Below are 26,449 nucleotides of genomic sequence, written 5' to 3'. Positions count from 1 at the left end.
ACACACATATACACACGAGCACTTCGATGTGGCCACAATATTGCTTTTCGACTATGCGGCAACTCCAAAGCACTGCTTGCCGTACTCACCTTTTAACTTCATTTTGTTCTCTTTTTACTTGTGTGGCAGCGCCGCGTTTTTGAGCCGCAACTGACCGTGTTGGCATCCCCATTACAAAATCGTAGGAACCGACCAGATATAAAATTTTGAAGTAAAGAACTACGCAAATATACACACGGCATCAAAAGTAATATGGAAAAATTGAGCAAGAGCAAGCGAGAGGCTCGCGAGGAGAAGCAACGCGATCAGAAACTGGAGGAAGTCGTAAGTTTGTAGTCCTTATGCATGTCCACCATTTACACACACACTCTTGGCAACCACGTATGGTGTCCGTGACACGACAGGTGCTGAAAACCTTGGAAGACTGCAGCACACCGGAGGATAAACTGAAATTACTGCTGCAGCGGCACGTAGAGAGCGAGAAAAATGTGAACCGACTCACAAATGAGCTGCGCTCCCACTTACGGGAAAAGGAGCAAGTGCAGCGGGAGCTGAACAAGAGCGTCCTGATGAGGGACAAGCTGCAGGAAGTCTGCCGCGAGCAGCAACGCATCATCAAGTCGGTGAAGAACGAGAGCATGCTACAGATCAAGGTGGAGGAGGAGCGGCGCAAGGAGAGCCAGACCAAGTTCCAGAGCTCCCTCAACGAGATCACACAGTCGCTGACCAAAAACAATGAGGAGAACATGAAACTGCGTGATTACAACATCGAAATGACTAAAAAGTAAGTGGCGGGGGGCGCCAATTGGGGCGATCACCGGTGTGCGCTGTCTATTTATAGACACTGCATGCCATGTGTTATATCTGTCTATATACAATTATATGTGTGTGTTTGGCTTTTAGGTTAAAACTGCTGGCGGAACAGTATCAGACGCGTGAGAAACATTTGGAGAAGCTCAATGAGCAAGTCAAGCTCGAGACCCAACTCCATCAAGCCAAGCTCAACAAGGCAATGGTGGAGGCGGCCATGGAGAAGGAAATACTGACAAAGTAGGTGGTGCTTCATACCTAAACATAATGCTCGTTGGCGGGCATTTTATATTTAGAAGTTTATTGGGAAATTAGAAATTTTTAATGCGCATCTAGCGGGATAAATTATGGCTTTTTATTATTTCGAAATACTTATAGTTTGTAGATTAGTTTTTTATAGCCCTTTCAAATTCTGCAGCTATGTGTAACATATTTTTCAGTTACTAAGAACTTGTCAATTATAGGGAAAACCAAATTGGATTGGAAAAATTGCTGCAGGCACAGCGTGCCATAAAGGAACTGACAGATCGTGAGCATCAGCTGAAGGAGCAGTTGAATATCTACACCGCCAAATACGATGAGTTTCAGCAATCTCTGCAGAAATCCAACGATGTCTTCACAAGCTACAAACAGGAACTGGAGAAAATGTCCAAATACACGAAGAAGATTGAAACGGAGGCGCTGCAATGGCGTCAAAGGTATGAGAAATCGAATGCCATCGTCATTGAGTTGGCCACAGAGAAACAGGTGCGGGATCAGCATGCCGAGCGTTGCAACAAGCAGGTGGACCAATTGCAGAAACTGCTGCGAGCCTTGCAGCTGGAACGAACAGCTCTGCACAAGCAGTTGCGGGATAATAATCTGGAGATTCCAGCGATGCCAACACTGCCACCAGAGCCCGAGCCCATGAAAATTGTGCCCATCAACAGTGACAAGGACAAAATGGAGCTGATGACGCGCAATTGTGCAGAACTGAAACAAACGCTGGCTAATCTGCAGAATCAAATGAAGCTGCTGACAACCACTGAAAGCAAGGCGCCGGCGTCCAAATCGGGTGCCAGTGGCAGCAATGCCGCCGATTCGAAGGCCAACAAGGAGCAGCCCAAGCCCACAACGAATGCCCAGAAGAAGAACAACAACAAAAAGAAGGCCAAATCAAAGGCCAAGGCAGCAGCTGCCAATGCTTTGCTCACAGCTGAGCCACAACCAGTGGAGGATGGAAGTCCTCCAGTGGCGGATGATTTACACAATAATGAGGAGGAAGGGGAGGGGCAACTATCGCCAAATTTGCCAACTGAGCCTGTCGACGATGTTGCCTTGGATGTTGCCGCTGCTGGCGATGCCATTCAAGATAATGGCGAGAAGGAAACTGTGCCTGTTGTAGCCGTTGCAGATTCTAAGGACAACATGCCCGAATCTCTTGAAGCTGCCGGCGATGCCGATGTTGCAGCTATTGCCGAAAAAGTGCCCATTGATTTGTCGGAAGTGCCGGCACTTATCGATGCGGATTAGTATCCTAAACTAATACTTGCCATGCCTACGACTGTCCCGCCTCCAAGCATGAGGCTGAGAGAACTAAGCACTCAATTCTTCAATTCATACGTGCTTCGAACTCAACTTTACCTTTAGCGCAACAACAAATTTGAATAATAATAATGGAAACAGTATAACATGAACAACTACTATTTATTTATTGTATTTTATACGTACTTATTTATTCAGATTTTTGCAGTAATTGTAATCCAAATTAAGTAAAAGTTTATACATTTATTTGAAAAACAAACAACCGTTTTTTTTTTATTATTTGAGAATATGCCCTTTAGAGATAAAAACCACAATATATGGAATTTCATTGCAACAATAGTGGAATATTAGTTTTCAAATGAAAGGCTGTATAGTATTTAACATATACATTTTTGAAAGGATTGTTTCAGCTTTTTTTTATTTTAATGGAGATCTATTGTTTTAAAAATACAATACTTTAAACGAACCTAATTCAAATATGCTGTCTATGCCTAGTTGAAAGAAACGTGTTCTATTCAAGATTAGTTATTAATTAAAGCTGGGAGGAAGTCTAATATATTGTAATCTGGCCTTTTTAGATTTCTATTTATCCTTGCAGCAGGGAGCGAATGAACTACCGTGAAATTGTATTTCCTTTTTTTTAAGTGAATAGCTTTTGGATGCTGCCAAGTATATCAATAAAATAGCAAAAGTGTAACATATTTATATATGCGGATGAAAATAAACCTCTTATCGAATCCTCATAGGTCAAAACGTATAAGTGCTATGATTAGTTTGATTTAGTCGCCCCGGTATTCCATCAGCATTAAATCTGCATTTTGAGACTGAAACAAATGTACTTAATTGTAGAATATTCTACATAAAACCATAATTTTCGAGATTATTCAAATATTACTATAGATTGAGAAAAAAGTCTTTGATTGTTCGTTGAGTTGACATTTCTGCTGAATTTTATAATAAAAGGATTACCCGATTTCTAAGCTTTTATCTTTCCTTAACTTTTGAGTGCGATTCGCATTATATTGCGCTTCATAGCTTCAGTCACGCTGCCATCTCTAACAACAACTACAACAATGCTAGGAAATAAGAGATTTTCCCACTTGCCGCACGCTTGCGCGAATTTCAAAACTTAACGCATTAACTCATTAAATGTTCCTGAAGCTGCTTAGTGGCCGGCACACACACACACACTCAGATACCCGTACTTTAGTGTTTGTGGGCGGGTGTGGGTGTAAGCTGTGCATACATATGTGCAGTGTGGCTGGCATTTTTCACACGCCCTCAGCCCTGAGCCCTCCCCATGGCACAGTGTTGTGGTCAAGTGTGCGTTTTTTGCAATTTAAATTAATTTCTGTAATTATTTTAGTGCTGCTACAAATGCAAAATGGCTTCATTAAGCACATGTGAAGTGTGTGTGTGTGTGTGTGAGGGTCAATCCTTTGGGCCTTTGGAGCCAGCGCCTTGCTGCCGTTACGTATACGCCACGTAGCCAGCGTATAAATATTTAAACACTAAATAATAATAAATAACTAAGCAAAATAAGGGAAAAGGCATTAAATTGACAGCTGCGTGTTTAAAATTATTAAAGCGTAATAAGAACGTGTGTGTGTGTGTGTGTGAGTGTGTGGCCACTTGGCAAGCATCGCGCCGGCAAATTGCAACGCCATTAAGTATACGACACGTTTGCGTCGCAAACTTAATTGCAGGCAAGTTTTGCCTTTCTTTGCATTTATCAAGGCACACATTGCCAGCAGCTGACTTGAAAAACTTGCGCCACAACAGCAATAACAGCAACTACAACAATAACAACAACAATAAGAACAGCAATAAGAACTAGCAGGCATTTTGTAAAACAAATGGTGTGTGTAAACGATAATGGCGTTTAAATAAATTGCATGCCTGCTGTGACTTGTGGGGACATTTCTTTATTTACATACATAGTTAGTTGGGACTCGCGTGAAAAATTGGCATGTCAGTTCAGGTCGTGTATGGAGCGCCGATAATGTAATGAGTTTTATTCTCAAACAAACACAGATATTGCTGGCGATACCAAAACTGGATGGCTGTAGTTGGCAAAGTAAAACTTTTTAATCTGAAAGCAATGAAGCGCCCATATTGGTTTAAATAAATGTTTTTAGTGCCATTACATTATACAATATAAACTGAAGAATTTAAATGTCTTTTTTAAAAAACATAATAATCAGGAGGTGAGAAAGCTTCCATTATATCTTCAGAAATGCTTATGAAGTCTAAAAATAAACACAATTCAAAGCAGAGCTAAAATAAAATCACTCAAAAATAAAATATAGATAAGTCAAATGAAATGAAAGAAAATGTTACTCAATCATATAAATTTGATTAAACTTAGAATACAAGTTGTATATTTTTATTTATTCATTAATTTGTTTTCAATAAAAATAAGTAAACAAATTTAAGGGGAATCCTAATATTAAAATCATGATGGTCATTAAACTCTTGGAATGAAGCCTAACATATAATAAATGTAAAAAAATAAGTTTAGAAAACCATGCATATCTGGAGAATTAGTATTTGCCATCTGGTCAGAGAAGAGGTGAGGTCTCACAGACTATCAATAAATAAAAGAGTAATGTAACGAGGAAGTGAAATTAACTTATAAAAAAAATTAATTAATAGAAGAGGCAACTGAATAATAATTCTTTATTATAATACTTAATATAATAGACATATCTAACAAATAAATATAACTCAACAAGCTCAAACTAAAACTTGCTAAAAACAATTTGCATTATTTTTAAATTGTCTTATCCTTTGACGATCACGCCGCTGTTCCCTCCCTAGTTATTGTAACTGTTTGTAGTTGTTGTTGGCAGCGCAACAAGAAGGTTGATAAATGAAAATGCGAGCCACTACAACAACAACAGTAACAGTAACAACAGCACCAGGCACAGCAGCAGGCCCGGCAGCAACAAGAACAACAGTCATACACTAAGCACTTGTCATATGGCTGTAAAACGATGTCTGTCCGTCAGTTCTGTCGTTGGTGAAAAGTGTGGCAATGCCCAACACTCCAGCATGTTGAGAAAAGGGGCTGAGATGGGGTCGGGGGCTTGGGTTGCGGGTTGCTCGGTTGCTGCGCTTCTAAGCTCTTGGGTGTAATTTTTCAGGCACTGGCAAAAACGGCAGCGTAGACAGGCAAAGCGACAGGCTGCGAAGGATGCGACAACACGACGAGAACAGGAAGAGGAAAGAGAGGTCCTTCAGCTTCTGTTACAGCGCCTGCAGCAACATTAACAGCGCAGTCGACGTAAGCGCAGAACGCAGCGTCGCTGCCGCTAGCAACAGCAGCCAACATATGCCCGAGTTGAAGACGAGACCCAAACGGAGACCCAACAACGAGAACGGGACATGCCGCCAACGCCAACGCAATGCACAGACAAGCAGGAACCATCGAAGGTGCTGCCAGACTGCTTGACTCGAAGGAGCTCGCACACAGAGAGAGAGAGCGAGAGAGAAAGAGAGAGTGGCCGAGATAAAGAGGCACCTAGTGGGTGGTTTAGATTGTTATATTTTGGTGAGCGTTGCTAAGAGTGGGGAGCAGAATTTGGATTTCTAAAACTGGGTGAATGTCGAAACAGTGGGCGGTAAGCGAAATGAAGTTATTTATATCAAGTTTACAGTATCACAGTTTCAGTTAAAGGTGGTACTACTTACTTATGTGCATATGTATTCAAATAAATGCTATCTTATATAATTTATAAATATTAAACAACTTGTATAAGTTAGTTTAGTATTAAGTTAGGTTTAAGTCATTAAGCTTTATTGGTTTTTTTGTTCAATTATTCCCGCTTTACACTGTCGACTGTTGTTAACCATTTTTATTCCTCCATTTGGTTTAATTAAGTAGAAAAGACTAAGCTGCCTGTACTCTTAACATTAAGATATCCTTACCTTACTTGTTAATTCATAATATTTTTAAGAAATGTGAATAAATTTAAACTGAAATTGAAAAAATCCTACCTTCATCTTCATATTAAATTTGTTCTCTATTTTTGACATTTGATTTGTTCATCAATCCAATCATAACGTATCTTCTTGGTTTTAAAATACGATAATGTCCTCTAGTAACTTAACATTTTAAATGAATCAATACTTTGCTGCAGCTAATAAATAATGCATTAAAAACAAATAATGCCTGTATAGAATTTTATCTTACAAGTATAGTATGTATATGTTTAAATATGTTAAAGTCATTAAATGATGGTAATTATGTACACCTAATTCTGTTTTCACACGGTCTTTTTTTACACGATTTAGATTTAACACGGTTTGAAAATTAAAAATTGTATACTTTGTTCCATTTCGCACGATTAAAAATAATATGTGGACAATGTTTTCTTTACGCATTTTTTTTTACACGACTTTTTTCGGAATCATGTGAAAACAAAATAAGGTGTACTTTAAAGTTGTAATTATTTGTAGTTAGAAAATTCAACTATTACAATTAGTTTTCATGTCATTAAACATTTCTATTTATTTTAATTATACATATTTTCAAAATAATTTCAAATTTAATTTAAGCTTTTCAATGTTTTACTTTATCTCTGCAAGTCCGTTAACATTTGTTTTAGGAAAAAACTGAAGAAAACAAAATTCAAAGAATTTCGATATAAATTGTAACGTTATTGTTTTAATAAAGTTATTACGTAGTACGTAGTGTAACGTAATAGTTTTTATTATTGAAATAGTGTAACGTAACTGTTTCAATAATTTAAATAGTGTACTACTATCTCTTTTAAAGACTGTTATCTAGTTGTTGTTTTTTTTTTCAGAAAACCGCACAACTGTCTACTGTACGGGACGTTGGCAGCACTTTTAGCAACAACAGCAACAAATCCACCAAACCAACGAACCCGAGAGAATGCGCACCCACACGCATACACAAGGTTCCCTCGTACTCACACACAACAATAACAAACACGCGCCAGTCGTTCTGTAAAAGCACCAGCCAGATTTAGTTTCTGCACGTCTCTGTGTGTGTTTGGTGAGAGCTTAATGAGAAGCTAGCGCTGCGGCCTCTGCTTCTGTCTCTGTTTCTGTGGCGGCTGTTCAAAGCTGTGCTTAGCCAAATTTTTAGAAACTGTTCGTTGGCTGCCTCTTCTGCGAGAGCTTCGCACGAAGTGTAACCGATGACGACGAAGCAACGCTGACGCTGACGCCGATGCCGACGTCGACATCGGCGTCGACTTCAATGGCGATGCCGATGCTAACATAGCGCCTGTCGTGGGCAACTGTAATCAGTTGTGTATAGGACACGCGCGCGTCCTGGTCGTAAACGAGAAGGCGGAACGGTAAATTGTTTTTCGTTGCTGGTCCTTTTTGCTCCTTGCGCGGTTTGTTCTTCTTCACTGCTGCCGCTGTGACTGCCGTTGTTGTTGCTGCTGCCTCTGCTTCTGCCTTTGGGCCATGTTTATTTATGGTACGAACAAGCGCTGCTGCCCCAACATTGTTCTTGTTGCTGTTGTTGGTTTTGTTGCTGCCTCATTTGCAAATTGTTTAAACGGTTGCGTTGATTTTTTTTCGCCAGTATACAAAAAAAAAGAAGCCAGTTACAGTTGCTGTTGACGTCGCTGCAACAGCACTGTCGACGTCTACAACGCCGCCGCCGCCGCCGCTGCTACTGCTGTTGTCAGAGATAAAGGATATACCCGGATCTAAAAGTTACAGTTTTTTTTGCTGGTTTTTTGCACAAACAGGCTGGCAAACATTTTTTTGTTTGCCAAATTTTCGTTGCTTTGCATTTGTGCAATTTTTTAAATTCAGTTTGTTGTAAAAGCAAGAAAAGCAACAACTATAACAAAAGCAACAGCAACAGCAGCCCGTAAGCACACTAAAGAAAATTTCCCCGTTCTTGTATGTGCGTGTGCGTGTGTTTCTGTGTATCCGTGTGTGTGTGTGTGTGTGTGTGTGTGTGTGTGTGTGTGTGTGTGTGTGCTTTGTGTGTTTGTATAAGCAGGCAGACAAAGCACTTGAAATTGAAGTTGTGGGAGCTTGCCAAAAATTTGTACAGGCTCGAGTGACGAGTACACCACCACCACCAACAACAACAACAACAACAACGACAGCAACAACAAAAATGACAACAACAAGCAAACAACATAAAGAGCAGAAATAACAACAGCAAGGAAGCAAAAACAAAAAAGTGTAACAACAATGCAAATAAATTAATAAGCAAAATCATTAACAAATTAAAACGAAACACGCAAAGCGCGCGCACACACACACACACAAACACATAGAGAAGAAGAAGAGAGGAAGAAGTGGAAGAAAAATAATAACAAGTCAGAGGCCAGAAATCTGGGAAGGCAAAGTCAAGAGCTGCTGCTTAAGAGTCAAGCATGTTTTAGAGGTTAACTCGTCGTCGTAGTCGTCTTCTTGTCGTCGTCGTCGGCATCCAAGGTAAATATATGTACACACACACTCACACACACACACACATACATGCATATAACCATATATATGTGTATGTAAAGTTATATTTATGTATAGCTACTTAAGTATATATGTACTTGGCAAACAAGCCAACCTACAAAGTAAACAAAAACTTAACGTACTACATATGCAAATTTTGCGTTGTTGTTATTTTGTGAGCAGAAATAACAAACACTCACACACACAAACTATAAACAACAACTCATTTAACTGACGCCAGTCGCCATAAAAAAGTGAAAGCAACCAGAGAACAACAAACCTGGTAAAGGAATGAGCCGCGAAGCAAAACGCACGCGTCTGAAACTATTTATATAAAAATTTAATCGCATGCGATTTATTTGACTAGGCGCCAAACTAACAGAAACAGTCACACATACTTCCACGAAAAACACATGTGCATGAACACACCTTTCACACAAATCACCTGCCACTCTAAAGTCCCACGTTCACACTCACACCACAAAGTATACGTATACGGCAAAGTTGAAGAACCTTCGATCATTGCACTGCAATAATGAGGTTAGAAGAAATGGACCTAGAAACCAAAGATCTTAATTAAAAAATAATGTTTTGTTAAGTCTCTTAATAATGTATTAATGGCCATGAAAAAGCTATGTATAATAAAGTGTAAATAATTTTTTTGAAATTGATGTTTGTATATTCTTATTTGGTTTACTCTGTAGGCCTATACTCATGCGATGACAGTTATTTTAAATATAACATATTGAATAATACAGTTTTATTTAAGATATAAGGTAAAAATAAATGCACGAACTATTTTTTTAATATTCATTTTGTATAATAAATGTCAAGAAACACACAATGTTGTGTATTTAGTTTTCTTTATAAGCATTCTCTCATTCTAATAGTTATTAAATAAAATAATGGCTTTGATTTTATTAATTAATTAAAATACAAATAAATCATATGTTCTTCGAAACTAGAAAGCCTTTATGAATCCTTATTTGAAAACATATAATACGAAGGATTTAAGACCTAATATTAATGGCTTTTATACGCGTTTTCATTCAAAATATAACAACAATTATTTATTATTTATAGTGTATGTGTTATTTTGTCTTTTTTTATTAGCTTTAACAGCCCCTCCTCTATATAATTTACATTCTACTTTATTTTACTGTCACAATAAATCTATTGTTTCCACTTTTTGCAAGGCTAGCCAAAAATCTTAAAATTATTAATTTATTCTTTTAGTTATTACACAATTATATTTGTAGCTTTTAAACTTGATTCTTTATAAAGTTTTGGTTTGACGATGAGTAGATTAATAAACAATTTAATGCATATATTTTATTTGAAAGGCGCATACTTTTATCGTCACGTGTTTCTGTCACCCACATGTGCTCGCATTCCTATGAATAAGGCACCGCATTTATTTTTTCTTCAGCTGCATTTAAATGTTTAGGGTATGGGGAGAAAACGTTTCTGTCGCTGCGACATATTTATACAACGCTCAGCGCTATTTGCCCAACTATTTTAAGTGCTGCCACTAGCAACAACAACAACAACAACACCTACAACAGCTACAGCAACAACATTGGCAATGACAAAAGGCCAAGCAATAAAACCAAGACGGGGGAAGCTGCACAAGCGAATGAAAGAATGAAAAAACACTTAGCACGAAACTAAGCGACATTTGTTGTTGCTCTGTATGGCATTTATAAATAGCATCAAGGTGCGTTCTATTCTAGCCCTCACACACCCACATAGTTGTAGGAAGGAAAGTGGCTGCCTCTGATTTGAGTGGGCGCCTGTTGGTATGCAACACAAAACACAAAAGTGCAAAATACAATAAATGGAAATGTTAAAAATAAAATGATAAATAAATTGAATGAATAACTGCTTGTGTGTGCCTCCCGGCCAGCCTGACTGCCTGCTTGCCCGATGGTTTGCTGCCGTCTCATTGGGCAGGACGAGCATGAAAATTAAAACAAAATTAATCAGCATTTAATGGCAATTTTTGTGATAACAATAATAATTAAATTATCGTTTGTAATCAATTAGGCGTGTCTTACAATTTCATTTGATAACCAGTGGACGGCAGTTGAGCAAACACATAATATATTTAGATTGCTTTCTTATTATTATTAATGGAATAGCAAAAGACGAGGGAGCACACAATTACTTCTATTTCTATTTGTATTGTATTAATGCTGTTGAAGTCAGACAGACAGACAGGCAGACAGACAGACAGACAGAAGGACAGACCAGACAGCTGGGCTCTGGCACTGATTGTAAACTTCCAGGCACTTGGAAATTGTGGTGATGAGTTGTCAAATGATTTAACCATTAATTGTTATCTAATGAACTAAAACATTATTCAAACTGAACAAATAGTAATCCAAATACGAGAACAGATACTCTCTTATGCATGAATATCAAGTAGATCAATGCATAAGAGGAGAGAAAAATGGTTTTGATTTAAAATATAGACTACATTTCCAGTCTATCTCCTTCACTATCTCGGAGGCTCACAACTAATGATAATTTGAATAAAAGATGATGCATGGTTCAGTGTAGAGATTGAAAATAATTACATTTGTTATTGTTTCAATTTTTACTATTCATGGATGTTTAGGTCTTGGCATGTTTAATGTGCCCTCTCTCAAAGATGTGATCTTTATCTCTGCTTTATTCATAATCAATTCCTCGAGTCCTCGAACTATATTAGTTCAAAGTATAGATTTCTAAATTAGTACCCCTTTGCAACAATAAAAAGCCCAGTTTCATCAGTGGCAGCTTTTCCAGGCAGCCTAGGTTTTGATGGAATAGCTTGCTCAGATACTGGCTTTCTTTTCTAAGAAATGCAGGGCAGTCGCATAGAAAGTGTTGGATGCTTTATAAATCTTTCTCATCTCACTACATCCCGCTGGCCATTCGACCGAAAGTGCTGTACTTATTTAGAACTCCTGATATTACCCGAATATCGATCTTTCCAAACCGTATGAGTTTGGTAGTTCTCGTGGGATTGCATCGAAGCCTTAAGTTCTGGAGATTTGACAGCCTGGTGAACTAACTAACTATAGCCTTAGCGGCCTTCGACATTGCTGCAATAATAATACTTTACAAATATAAAACAGAAATAATAAAGGCTTCGTTTTAATTCAAAAAGTTTGACGGAAATTTTCATATTTATTAAAGCCTGAGCAAATATTATTGAATTATATGTGTATTATAAAATAGTTTAATAGTTGTTTAAAATGCATTAAACATTTTTTTAAATATTCAATTCCAGTATTGAATTCACTTCGTTTGAATGTAAATTTGTTTGCCGTAATTTGTATTTCAGTGTTTAATCACAGATAACTCAGGAGAACAACATATTGTTAAAACTTTTGTCATATCTTTCTCATATGTATGCTCAATTCTTATCCCTCGTATTGCTGTCCTTCGCAATTTTACACTTTTTTGCATTTCCTTTTGTTTATGGGCAGTCAAAGGACCTAATAAATGAACATTGCCTAGCAATAGATTGACATCAAACATTCATCAAGGCACAAGCTCTAACAGCAGTTACTCACACTTCTAAAGCCATAATGTGGCTACACGCGCACACACACACATACACACAGAGTATATGCACGCATATAATCCAAATTCTTGGAATATATCGTCCATTATTGGTCAACTTATCAAAGCGAAGCAGCAAAAACAAAATGAAGCAAATGGCATTCAAAGAACATGAAGCTGTTCAATGCCCACGCATGTGTGTCGAGTCATAAAACATATGCAACAGCTAGAAAATGAACGTTTAACTTTTAACAACAACAGCAGGAACAACAACAAGAGAAACAAGAACAAAGTTGTTTTCTGCCCACATAAAATGCGTATGGAACGGCACATGTCTATAAAACTTATATATATTTTCAGCGCCTGCTGCTGGTTTCGATTATTTGGTTTCTGCTTTTTTTCTGTTCCTTCTCTTGGTTTTATCGCCAGCTGATAAAGGAAAGTTGTCGAAGTTAGCGCCTGCAGCCGAAACACGCATACGCCATGTGTGCGCCAAAGTTAAATGTCTTTTGACTTTTTTCGTTTTTTTTTTTAATAGCTGTCGGTTGCTCTTGTTAGCTGGTAAATTGTTGTTGCTGCTGCTGCATTTAACAATTTCGAGAGGGAAGAAAATTGCGCGCAAAAGATTTTGTAAAATGGCTTTTTTCATTTTAATTGCTGCCCATTTTGCTGTCACAGAGAAATCCACAGAAACAAGTGAACATATGTTCGCAGTGTGCAATTAACAAGCTCGAGTAAAAATCTTGATGACAACTAGCGATGGCAGCGTGACTCAACCCCTATTTGCAACTCACATTAGTTAGTGTTGGTCATTTTTTAAAAATTTTAAAATTCCTATGAGAACTTAGAAAGAAAGTGAAAATAATTCACGAGCTCATAGCCATTCCAGCTCATCACTAGCAGATGTAATGGTATACGTATAAATATCTTTTGAAGATCACAATATAAAGAAATATCTATCGGTGTTTATAAATTAAAACCCTCCTTCGTTTGGACCCTAGTATAGGAAATAATCTCAATTTCTGATTCCAAGCTTAAGCTAAGCCACAGTCCAAATAATTATGCCTTCATTCAAGCTTTATTTTTATATTTATACTCTGTACTCCAAAGATAGAAGTGTGTAATAGGTTTGCCGTTCGTATAATTATCTCTATCTCGGAGACTATAAGAGCTAGAGAAAATTTCGCCCTTCCCTTCTTTCCTTTTCCACACTCCACTAGTTTAAATTTTTTCCATAATATCCGTAATTCTTGATTTTAACAATCAATCAATTATTCAACAAAATTATTCTGTAGCTTATTTGTTTAAATATTTCAAGCTGCACAATTTCTATGAGTTCAATAATTTATTTATTTATTTCAATACAAATTAAACTACCCTATTATTTATTTAGTTTTCAAAAAAAAAGGTATTTTTCATATTATTTCTAACTTCTTTTCATGCCAATTTTGTTTGAATTATTTTATTAAAGCTTACAAATGAACATGTTGTGGTGCTGTTGGGGAGGCCCTATGTTTTTATAACGAACATTTTTAAGATAATGAACTAGCAGAAATCTGGTTTAATAAATTGTATATAAATTTGTAAGAAAAAAAACACAAAGATAATGAACAATTTCCCAATCTCTCGACGAGTGGCCCTCTCTATCAGCAAGAGTAGCAAAACATGACGCACCGAGATGTGGCAACGCTGTGCAAATACAGCAACCCACACACTGACACATTCGCACATACGCACACACGCACGCACACAATGACAAGTGACACTTACAAGCATTAATTACTGCGCCGAGCCTACAACAAAAACCGAGCAACAACCAAGCCAGTCATTCGACATTTTGAGAGAAAAATATATAGCATACTTTTTTGGGCACACCGTGCATACTTTTTGCATGAAATTCCTTTAGGCTGTTGGCTCTTTTATTATTGTGTGCGCTGCTGCTGTACATAGTTGTTGTTTTTTGTTGCTTTATTTTAGGTAAAAACTTTTGCACAGTTCTTTCATTTGCTTTTTTTTTAACACACACAATATTTGCAGTGCGTGGGCGCGTCCGGTCTTTGAACGTCTGTAGTGTTGTTGCGAATATTCAACACACAAAAATACACAAAAAACGCATTTCGTTACAGTAAAGTAAAGTATGTAAAAGTTCTTTCATACCAATTCCGAACAAACATTTCCAAAAAAACTACCCATTTCTGTTAGTGGTGAAATATATGAAGTCATTTAGGGAACAAAAAATAAATAAACACATATGCTGGACAATAAACACACACTACTGACCTTCAAATATATACATATCTACGAGCACGTGTTTCATTGCCTACACAAGTACTATATATGTATGTACATTTACTATACTCTTGACAATTTGCAAACTTGCAGCTCTCGTAGAACTCAGTTGATGGATAGAAATGCGTTAACGTAATTAAAGTTTGAACTGAAATTGTAACAGAAAGTTAGTTTCAGGAATTCGGAGTTAAAAGATACTAGATACTTGATAAAAGTTTCTTAAGGCATCCTGTTAGGGAAAAATGTGTGAAAACTTTCTGTTTTCTTAAAGCTTTTCACGGCACTTAAACATTTATAGTTTTGTCATGCAATTAAAGTTTATATAATAAGTCAAATAGTTACAGATTTGTGCATTTCTGTGACACATTTGATTTTTTAAAAATTACTTTTCATATAACTATGAAATATCCGTAAAACAAAAAGTAATTTATAAACTTTGCCCTTTTTTAATTTCCTGCATAAAATTGTGTCAGAAGAATTTTTATTTTAAATTGGCACTTGACGTTAATGAGATTGTCAGCTGGGCTGATTAAGATTTAATTAAATGGGAAAAGCAAACTGCTAACATGTGGGGGCATTGGTTTATCGCACATTTATTTATTTACTTTATCAACAAACAAAGCTGTCCATTAAAAAATGTGAAAAAAATCAATACAATAAACAACTTAAACTAAGTAAAATAAAAAAAATAAAAATAAAAATGTTAATGAATTCGCCTCGGTTGGGGAACTGTAGTTGCCAAACGGCCATCTATGTATGCCCCGATTCACAGCAGAGAGTAGTCAGATCCGATATTAGACCTAACAAAAACAATTGGAGATAAAGAAATAGCAATAGAGAAGAAGTAAGATAAGATTAAAATAATAAACTTAAATTTAAATACTTAAATAATAAAAAATCAAATATAATTAAAGGCTATGTTTAAGATTCCTTTTTCGATTATGCAAGCATTTCTGCTTAATAATGTTTGCTTAAAAGCTAATTTGAATAAATAATGTAATATGCAAAAATTAATTTTGCTAACTCATCTAATACCACCAACGATTACACAAATCAATGCTTCTTAGTGTCGATGAGGTGCTTTTGGTGCTTTAAACCATCAGCTCATTAAATTAAAATGGACAATTTATAGTAAAGTATTGAAGCAGCTTTTTTGTCGATAATAGTTGTTTTTTCATATAATTTTACTTTCTTATATTAAGATATAAAGAATATCAAAATTATGTTGAAAGCAGCATTTAAATTTGGCATTAAAAGACCCACCTTAATAGGTTTGGCCTAAAATAATAGTTATTCATGACCTGAACTGTAAAAGGCTGTTTATGAAGTCGGAAGAGCTCGCGTCTTGGCCATGGCCTTAGGGTGATCTAGCAATCTTAAATATGTTCTGCTCTAAAATTGATTCGACGTCAATTATGTTTCTTTTTTGAATAATTTAGATACTTTCAAAAGCCTTTAAACCGTAAAAATAAATAAGTATTTGAAAGTTAGTTTCTACTTATTTCATAAAGTTGGTTAATTTGGAAACGGTTATTTATTTCCTGAAATATAAAATGATCAACTCTAGTTTTGTTGTTCATTATGAACTTATTACTTTCTTTTAGTTATGTACATAAATTAACAAATTTGTACTGCATTTGTTTCGCATTATGAAGTCAAATATATTGACAATTTATGTTATTTAATATGCACTCTATTGCTTCTGACAGTGTCATATGCCATGCTTCTGATTGATTGATATTCCAACTCGCTGTGCATACAACATGCGTATAAAGTGGATTCATAGTTCGTTAAAATATCAACACACATCGAACCAGACTCACATCCTATAACCGCATTAATGGCAAATGTCGGAAGTGCTTCTTAGGCATTAATACACATTGCAGATTGGCTCTTAAAGCTTTCGAAGCGGATACATATGCGTTAGTTAATCTAAAAGCGCTTATTTCTATGTTAAGGCTCAAGGAATTCAAGAGAAAGCACTCAACACTTGTCCAATGTACATGCAAGTATTTTAAGCATCCAATCAGAAAACTAAACAACAGCTGCAAGCAAACAACAAAAAAGGAAAAACAAGGAAAAAAGAGCAAATGTCAAAGTCATTAATGTGTGTGTGTATATGTGTGTGTATGTGTGTGTGTTTGCAAAGTAACAACAACAAGAATAAGTTAACTAACAACTGGCCGTACATATAAATTGAAGCGTAATTTTTGAGCAATCCAAGAGCTGTTCATTGCCCGCACAGACACAGACAGGCAGAACTATTTAGCAGGACTATTAAAGGTCAGTAAAAATTAAAGCCAAATAATATCTGTGGGCGAATCTAATGCAGGGTAGTCGTTTCCGTTTTCGAAGTTTATGCAGCAGAAACTCCCACAACTGACAGAGTCAGCCGAACTGTAGAAAGAACTTTGCCTGCAACTGGCTGGCTAAAAAGTTGGCTAAAAAAAGAAGCAGTCTAGTTTATTTTGTGGCTGGCTCAAAAGCGGCCAAGTGCCAAAATAGTTTGCACGGCGGCCATTTGGTATTCAGACTGTGCGAAATATACGACAATAAAATGCCATAAAACGCCGACGCTTTGGCGGCTAAGCGCACATATACATAAGGACATGCATATAGTGTGCACATACATATGCGTATATACATATATACACTGAGAAAATCAATTTGAGATTGTTAATAAAAAGAGAAGCACAATTTGAAAATACAATTTTACTTGCTATATTAGTCAGTTAGTTATTTATTGTCAATTCTACAAAGGAAATGGAAATTACGGATTGACAATAGAATGGGTTTGTTATATATTGCTTGTTTATGCTAGGAAATAAATTCTGAACTTTCATCAGAATTAAAAAGATAACAGAAATCACCATCAATACAATTTTTTAACTTTTTGTCGATAAATGTGAACCATTTCCATTCCTTTTGCGATCGGATAGATCCTTAAATAACAATAACGATCCGAGTCTTCTGTGCTAACGAAACTGCGGTCAACTATGAACCGATTCATAACCATGTATGTTATGTTATATCCACATAAGTGCGAGAAATAATTAAAAATATTGCGTGATATATATTTATGGCAAAAACCAAATGGAAAGTTAACATTCAGTTATGAACGAATGGCGGATATAAGTAACAAATTTTAAAACTATACCTACTTATTTAAGTTTCAAGCTTATTACTAATATTTTATTCATGATTAGTTCATTTATTTTTTAAGACACATTTTTTTTATCTTTATAACTTGAAATTAATTCTAAACTTGTTGCAATTTTGCAGTGCCTTGTAATATTTCTTATTCACGTTAATATGCTTACAAAAACAATTTCTAATTTTATAACATTTTGAAGACAGTTTTTACCATTATATTTTCATTTTGCCGTTTGGAGTTGTTCCCCTCGATTGGATTTTAGTTAACAATTTCTCATTGAAAGCTCCCTAGGTATATTCTCCCTAAGTATATTCACACGACTCTCACAGCTAGCAATTCGTATATATATTTTATTGACTTTATTTTCAATTTTATACATTTCTTTAAGACTAAATTCTTCATAAATCGATTGTAGTTTTGCATCTTCAATACATTTTGGTTCCACATCAGAACCATAAAATATTAGGATACTTGTGTTTTAATTTTTAGCGGCATTTTGTAAAACTTTCTACTTTCTTCTTCAATAGAAATGTTGTAATACAATTTCAATACTAATATATTCTATTTTTTCAAGTGCATGTATATATGATTTTATATATGTATAGTTATACACCCACCCGCTAGTTTTTATGGCTTCAGCACTTCCGGTTCAACGATATGCGCAAACTTCTAGAGAATCATTTTTCTTTCTTTCTTTCGCTTTATTTCTTTTTGGTGGCCAAACAAAAAGCAAAAGTCGCAAGCGGCTTGTAAGTGCGATTTGCTTGCTGACTTGGCTTGGGTAGCAAAACAGCAGGGCCTTCCGACTTGGCATTACAATAATTTTTGGCCAACTTGTATTTATGTGCCTTTGTGGGTGTGTTGGTGTTGGTGTGAGTGTGTGTGTGTGTGTGGGTGTAAGTGTGCGAGCACAATAGTCACACTGGACAGTTAGTTTTTCGGCTTGAATTGCTTAAATTTATGGGCTGCTTTAATTTACTTCCGTCGCCCGGCGTAGAAATTGACGAAATAATTGCGCCAAGAATCTAAAACTATTTTTGTAAACAGAAACAAAAACATCCAAAGCGAAAAATAAATCAACATTCGCTTGACTGCCCTTTGGGGCGCGGCCAGCAATTATATGTTATGCTTTAGGAAGTGCGTTTGGACATTAGCGTTCATGATACTCTTCACAAATGGGGCCTTAAAAGTTAATTATGGATGTTTGTATTATAAGCAAAGGAGCCATTAATACCAAACAAAAACAAATAATGGACAATATTTGTTTTCAAATATCAAATCGAAAGTTTCTAGGTTGAGTAAATGAATGAGCAGATCTAGTAAAGGTACTCTCTCTTAGTTCTAGACCTAGTTCTTGCCATTAGAAAGTCCGTAAAGTTGGCATCATTTTCATTGTATACTTAAAAAAGTAACACAGCAAGCATTTCAAATCTATAATCTAATTTGCAGTCTTTAGTTACACATAGGCCATCAAATTACTCGAGTGCTCAGAATAGTTTTCCCAACAATGCAATCGAAATAAAAGCATAATTCTAATTTGAAACTTTGCTTATTTAACGTAATATCTCAGTAACGAATGACAAACTTAGGAAAAATAAACCTATTTTGAATAGAGATCATATTTTTTAACTTGTACGCTGAATTATCGAATAAAATATATAGAATATTCATATGAATGTTCATAATATACATCTGTCTGCTTTGAAATTGATTAATGAGTGCATGCTATAGTCGTTATAGCATTTGGTATGCCTTCTTCAAATTTCCTACTACTGCTAATAAGAGCGTCCAACATTATTGATAGCATACTTTTCGGGGCAGGGCTTGCCACAATATTTAACTAAAAAATTACCAGAAATTTACTTTAGTGCACAAGCCAAGGACACACACTCACACACACAGATATATACATACATAGAGAGAGAGAGAGAGGGAGACAGTAACATACAGACAGACACATATGTACTCAGGGGAGTCATTTGTTATTGTTGCACAGGACTTATCGGCATATGAAGAGCGAGTGGGCCCAATGGGATGAAAAGTGCGGAGCACAACTTGAAAGTGTTCTTAAATAATCATTTGTTGCCTTTTGATTGTCTATATCTTAAAGCAACATCAGCGACAGCAGCAACAACAATAGCAACAATGCACGCAAAATTCTGTTCAAAATTTTCATGTGCGTTCTCGTTTTAATTTTTGTTTTTTCTGCATTCTCATCAGCAACAACGGTTTTTAGTTTGATTTCCCTGGAGCGTCGCCAAACTAAAGTTTTATCAGCATTTATTTATATAGTTGCTGTTACATTTGTTGTTGTTGTTGTTGTGTTAGTCTGCATAGTTTTTAAAGCATTGTGTATTTGCATAATGAGCTTTGAAACATTCCGCATACGCAGTGTTGTGCACATTCTAATTCATTTAGTTTGGCAGCAACTCGCATTAAATAATTGCTTTGGCACGCACAATAAATTTGGCAGCTTATTTCGTGAACTTTTATAGGCCATTCATTTTATATTGCTTCAGTTGGCCAACGTCCAATAACCAACAGTTTATCTATGGTTTTCTATAACCAGAGAGACAAAGATTGGGAGCTCGATGGCTTTTTGGCACAAGTGCAGCATTTAATTGCACGCCATGTTGTTTTATGACAATATTAGTATAATAGTCGATTGCCCAACTCATGCTACGCAAGTCAATAGTGTTGGCGATATGAACACTATAGTATCGATATATAGTTTTGGCAACACCAGCAAAAAGAAAATAACATGATATGTTGTGATTGTAATGGATGTGTTCGACATTAAATGTAAGCGAAATAATGGTAGTGCGCGTTGTTTTAAAGTATAACTACTTTTTCGGTTTTAAATGTGGTCAGTTGTGGTAACACAATCTCTATTATTTAGTTTTTGCAGCAGATAAAATATTCAATCAAACGGTATTTTGTTGCAATCAAATACCATGATGTCAGTCTGTTTTGGGTAAAAGATAAAAGAATCGCAGCAACAACTAGGGCCCTACATGAACCGGTTTTTTTACAACTACTTTATATAACTTTATCATATAATTGTATGGTATTTGTTATATCGGTCTAAGTGGTACAAACTTTATTCTAATTCCAACATTAAATTTGCTTAAATATTTCTGCTTTCTTAAGTTTTTCCCTTTTTCTTAATAGCGGTAGTTTTTTAACAAATAACTCGAATGTAGAGCAAACATCTCACAATGTTCTATTGTGATAAACATATAGTCCAATATTTGATCTATCTAGCTTGTAAAGACTTCATAATTTCCCTTAGAGATTATACATAGTGCCTGTCTTATTCAAAAGGAGTGATGGTTAACGTTTTAACAGCTATCTATAACAATGGCTTAGACCCATTGCTTCTGAATTTCCAATTCTTGGAAGAGCGGTGCTTTACTTAAATTGTGTTTGTGTATTTTCCAATGTTTTCATTTGTAAAAAAAAACATTACAAATTTTACATTTTTCTTTCAATATTTTTTGATTTGATTTACTAAAACACAGGTTCACTAATGTCTAAGCAAACATAATCGTTAAAAAAACTCAAATTCGTTTATTACAACAACTAAAACAACTGAAATAAATTATTAAAACAAATAAGAGAAACTAGTTAAATACGGCATAAAGAAAGCAAACAATTATCAAAAAAATCACATAGAAATATTTGTTGCATTTGAAATTTCCGCATCAATTTTTGTTGTTGTTAAACTTTGTTGAAAAGTGTAAATTTTCGAGTTCAGAAAACTGTTGATAGTTGTCTTGATATCGGATGTTGAATATTATTGGATTTTATTTATGTAAAGAACGGAATCATAGAAAAATAAATATGATTAAAGGGGAAAGTAGCATAAAATAAAAGCCATAAGAATTCATTTCATTCTCGCAAGAACATCAATGGTATTCTAAATAGTTATAGTGCTTCGTGACGATTTCATTTAATTTGATAAGCACAGCTACGCTCATCCACTCTGAAACAGTGCAACGTTTATCGATCCGGTATTATGTTAGTGATGAAAACACCCAACGACCATTTGCCATCCAATGACTGCCTTCAAATGACTAATGTGCTCTGCTTGTCTACATATACATAAGCTGGCAAATCAACATGCGGCTAATGCATTTTAAATTCCATATAATCAAGCTGCAACGCACACTACACGTATTTCATTTTAATGGCTTTCAATCCGCATGTAGCCATATATTATTTAACAATTAGCGATTATCTTTCAAACGGGTGCACAATTACACAGACACCTGCAAGCACTCATTGATGGCATTGTTGTTGCTGTTTTCGATGTTGCTCTCTACCTGAGCTAACAACCATCATGTCGAGTCTCCGCAGACAGAAATCAGCAGCAAACTTTGGCGAAATGTCTGCCCGCAAATACAAACACACAAACATTGCACACACACACACCCACAAACACACACTTGCAGACACACGCACACTCTGCTGCTTGCACACAACATTGCATCGAAGCGTATGCAAATGTTTGACACTCACACGCACACACACACTCCCAACCATTAGCATTTCAATTTCTAATACTATTCTAAAGCTCTTGGCATCCACTTATATATGCTAATGCGAGCCAAACCAAAAATATTTCTCACATGTCATCACGCGAGAATTTAGTGCCAACTGTTCATTATTTTGCAGTTCCTTCTCCAGCCATTTCGTTTTTCATTTGTTATTTATTTTCCTCCAACTGGATCAGACAAACATCAGTTAAGCTCTACAAAAACAAGTCAACTGCAGCAGAAAATAACAAAAAACCATTGAACAGATTGAAAAGTGTTGAGCAGCTTAGCTGTACATTTTTTCTACTACGTGTATATATGCTCTGCAAATACATAACGGAAGATTGTATTCGTTTTATCATTCTGTATGTTACACATATTAGGAAGTTAGACATGTCTGTTTGATTTTCTGTTTCACTGTTGGCTCAAATTTTGACGGAATTTCCTCTAAACTTGATTTCATTCCTATAACACCAAAAATATCCGAGAACTTAACTTTAGCAAAATAAGTTCTGGAAATCATTTAATTAAAATAAAGTAACATACTTGAAACCACTTAATTAAAATAAAGGAACAAACTTGAATCTGTTTCCCTTCCCTTTCCCCTAACAACTTCTTTGCTTTTGCTTAAAATATAGCTCTTAAATATGTACTATTCGCAAATAAGTTATGTTTGTTTTCTTTAAATGTCTCCGTACCATATGTTGAGTATGTTTGCCTCTTAATTGATTTCCATTACCGCTTTTTATTTTTATAAAATTCAAAATGCTTTGAACTCGGAAATGGAAACACCACTTTACTTAGAATAGGATAGAATAGCTTGATAATTTAAATAAAAATCGAAAGTTTCATTTATTTTCTTAAAATACAAATTGCTGCAAAAAAAAAAGAATGTATTTTAATTTTAAGTACGAGTATATTTCAAATAACCATCAATCAAAATAGCAGTCCAGTAACTAAGTCTAAATCTAAGTGTTTAAAAGAAAATTGAGTCCACAAAACAAAAATACAATAATAGCATTTCCATTTAATCAAATCAAATCCTACATTTTATTTTATACTAATTGATGTAACGAGGCCTTGGTTGCTGTGTCCTTATTAAATAGGCTGACGACCATAGGTTAAGTTCTTAAGCATAGCTAATAAGTGCAGTTAGTTAGTGTAGGTGTAAGAAGAAATAAAATGTAAATGAAATTTTATGTAGTTAAGTGGAAAAACAGGAAGCAAACGGACGTGTCCTTTTGTTGCCAGCCACTGAAGGCATAAAGAAATATCAAGTGGAGTCAGGATTTTAAGCCTCTTGCTAACATAAAAATTAAATGCACAATTTTTTTAAAGTTGAACTAAACATTTATAAAAAGCAAACGCACGTAACGAATACAATCTACAAAAAATTGAAAAATTGACAAAAATTCTTAGCTCAAAATCAAAAAAATAGTGTAATTAATATTGCTGAAGATTTAGTAGCTTTTTGCTTTGAAAGGTACTTTTAATTTTAAAAATTTAGTTATTAAAACTGTTATCGAGATCGGAATGCAATATAATACAAGTATATATAGTATGTACGTCATTGGAGACCTTGAAAGAATTTATTCCAGCTTTTCCAACATTATTTTGTCAGCTATAGTGTGTCAGAAGTATAATAAAATATATATTATATATATGTAATAATATAATAAAGCTAATGAAGTTTTATTCTATTTGACTACAGAATGTCAAAACAATCCAACTATACCTAAAATACATCCATTCTTATAAACCTTATTTAGTCAACTAAATTATGCATATACTCTTATTTACTTAGGTATCTTTGCATTTGCAAAAATTGCGTCAACTTTATTAAGCCTACTATATCAGCTGTATAATTAAACATTAAAGAGTATCCCGAAAAATGTAAAAACTTGCCAACTCTTTATATTTTCTTGGCTACATTTTGCATTCTGGCAAAAGGCGCCGAAAGTCGTATATCATTTAACTCGAAAAAATGCCTATAATTGGCGTTGATTTATTGTCTTTGTGGGCCAAAGGAATTTAGATTTAGAGATTTGCACGCTCGTGCCAAAAAAATGGAAAAAAAACGAATGAAAATAAAAACAACTAGAATTCAATTGTGCAATTGTAAAGAAGGCGAAATTGCCGCAATTTAATAACACAAATGCGGTTTTTGGCAAACAGGACTTGGGGGCTTGTGTCTCTTTAGGCTTGCGTGTTGGCGTCTGCTTCTATTTAGATAGTTAGTTAGTTTTAGTTGCTTTTGAGTATGTGCCGAGTTGGCTGCCTGCCTGACACTCCTCTATTTTTTGTTCCTTTTTTTGCTTTTTGTGTGTCCATGAAAATGGCATGAAAGCAGCAGGAAATGACAAAGGCGCGCAATGGGACCGTCCAAAGGACATGGGCGCGCTCCGTGGCGATGGTAGAGGGGGCGAGAGCATTGGCATTGTGCTGCTATTTATTCGCTCTTTCTTTTTGTTTTAGTTGTTTTTGTTTAGTTCGAGTAGCATTGCATGACTGCATGCAAGCCCAGCAGCAGGCCGAGCCTTGTCCTTCATTTGGTTGTGGCTGGGGCTGTGGCTGTGGCTGTGAATGTGGCTGCTGTCGTTGCTATTTAGAAGTTAAAAGCCTGACATGCACAATGCACACGCACACCAAAGCGCGCACACGCACACATTTACACCCGCACACCGATACAATTAAACAAATGAATAAACATAACAGTAGTTGGCATTAGAGAAGTGAGCGTGCTGGCAAAAGGAATGACAATTTTTGCTAATCATGAGCAAAAGAACAACTCCTGATGAGTAGAAATGATGCTTCTTGTCTTCATGTGGACTTTTGTAACAATCCCTAAGCTAATATCGATTCGTTGCTCTATCATTTTACTTAGAAAGCTGCACATTTTCAGTCACGGCCAGAGCACGTTACCATCTCTAGCCGGCCTAGCTTCTTTGTATAACTTTTTGCAGCGTCCGAGTGCGACGCAGCCGGGACTGACTTTTCAATTTGCATATGCTAACAACAATGGTTTTGGTTTAGCATGCAGGCCACACCTATTTAAGCGGACGGGCGGCATTTCAATGAAACAATGCCAGCTTGAATGCTGCAATGCAAATATTTGCACCTCGGCCAGCTCTTAAAATGTACAATCCAAACTTTTGCAAAATTAAATTGTTCAAAAAGTTGACCCAATTGAATACTTAATTAGTGTGGATTTTTATCGAATGTTGCGTAATGGCACATTTATGTTATCAGCTTGCCATACATATATGCTATATATTTGACTGCTGCACATGCTCGTGGTGTGCGGAAGCACATGTCGTATACGTGATATTTGACAAACACGTAACATGCACAGCGTTTGCATTGGAACTGGAAAGTCGAAAAAAGGGGCGAGCGGCAGAGCGGACGAAAGGCGAGAGGCAAAAAGGGCAACATTGCCGCCATTGCAAACAGTCTAAAATGCATTTGCAATTTAAATGCACTGAGCTGTAAAAGAGCGTGGGATGATGCGGAGGGAGGAAGGCAGGGAGTAGGGAGTCGCGAGTCAAAACTGCCATGAAGGGGCGTTTGGCATTGCTTCCGCTCTTTAAACGGCATTAAAATGCTCTAATATGTATGCACACCGCCTTCTCTGCCAACCACTTTGTGCAAATAGAGTCATGAAATTAGTTGTGGGCCAAAGCGAGGCATGCAGGACGACCGGAAACGCTTCCCAGCACCTTGCCGTTTGTTGAACTAAATTTGAATCTAGCTTATAATGGCTATATTTAGAGCATCATGTACTTATGGCCAAGGAAAATAGCATTGCACATTGGCGACACAGCTTATTATTGTTGTTGAGGCCCTTATCTAAATGCTTGGTAAATAAATTTGTTATTTACATAATAAGTATATGCAACGAAGCTCATTTCTAAAATAAAGACCACAACTATTTGCAACAACCACTTATTATAATTACAATAACTAGGGCAATTCCTCAGAGCCAATTTAAATAATAAAGTAAATGTGGAATTGAAGATATTGTTAAACCTATCGATAAAGAGCACTGCTCAACAAATGTTGTAACATTTTTGAGCTCCTTACCATATTCCTTTCCATACTCTTATACCTAGATGAAGTCAAATTATTCTTTTAC

At 35.9% G+C, this 26,449-nt stretch overlaps 2 protein-coding genes across 2 annotated transcripts in view; both read left to right on the top strand.

Moving 5' to 3' along the window:
- Positions 1-188: 188 nt before the first annotated feature.
- On the top strand, positions 189-2,593 carry LOC115623708 (alpha-taxilin). The gene is made up of 4 exons (XM_030518187.1): positions 189-324; positions 405-784; positions 904-1,050; positions 1,275-2,593. The coding sequence occupies exons 1-4, from the start codon at positions 253-255 to the stop codon at positions 2,320-2,322; spliced, it is 1,647 nt and encodes a 548-aa protein (XP_030374047.1). The 5' UTR covers positions 189-252; the 3' UTR covers positions 2,323-2,593.
- Positions 2,594-8,648: 6,055 nt separating this feature from the next.
- Positions 8,649-26,449, top strand: part of LOC115624196 (Kv channel-interacting protein 1) — a 29,871-nt gene continuing 12,070 nt past the window's right edge. The window contains exon 1 of the mRNA XM_030518798.1: positions 8,649-8,772. The gene's annotated coding sequence lies outside the window, so the exon portion shown is untranslated. The remainder of the gene's footprint in view (positions 8,773-26,449) is intronic.

This window comes from Scaptodrosophila lebanonensis, unplaced genomic scaffold (assembly GCF_003285725.1).
Source record: "Scaptodrosophila lebanonensis strain 11010-0011.00,11010-0021.00 unplaced genomic scaffold, SlebRS2 tig00000053-arrow-pilon, whole genome shotgun sequence".
Lineage (NCBI taxonomy): Eukaryota > Metazoa > Arthropoda > Insecta > Diptera > Drosophilidae > Scaptodrosophila > Scaptodrosophila lebanonensis.
The sequence above is the reverse complement of the archived record's forward strand: the minus strand, read 5'-3'. Positions and strand labels throughout refer to the sequence as shown.

What these genes read in the sequence shown, in the direction of transcription:
- LOC115623708 (XM_030518187.1), top strand. Translation starts at nt 253, where the DNA reads ATGGAAAAATTGAGCAAGAGCAAGCGAGAGGCTCGCGAGGAGAAGCAA. An exon ending in ATCAGAAACTGGAGGAAGTC is followed by an intron (nt 325 to 404) that starts GTAAGTTTGTAG and finishes GTGACACGACAG; the next exon opens with GTGCTGAAAACCTTGGAAGA. An exon ending in GAGAAGGAAATACTGACAAA is followed by an intron (nt 1,051 to 1,274) that starts GTAGGTGGTGCT and finishes TGTCAATTATAG; the next exon opens with GGAAAACCAAATTGGATTGG.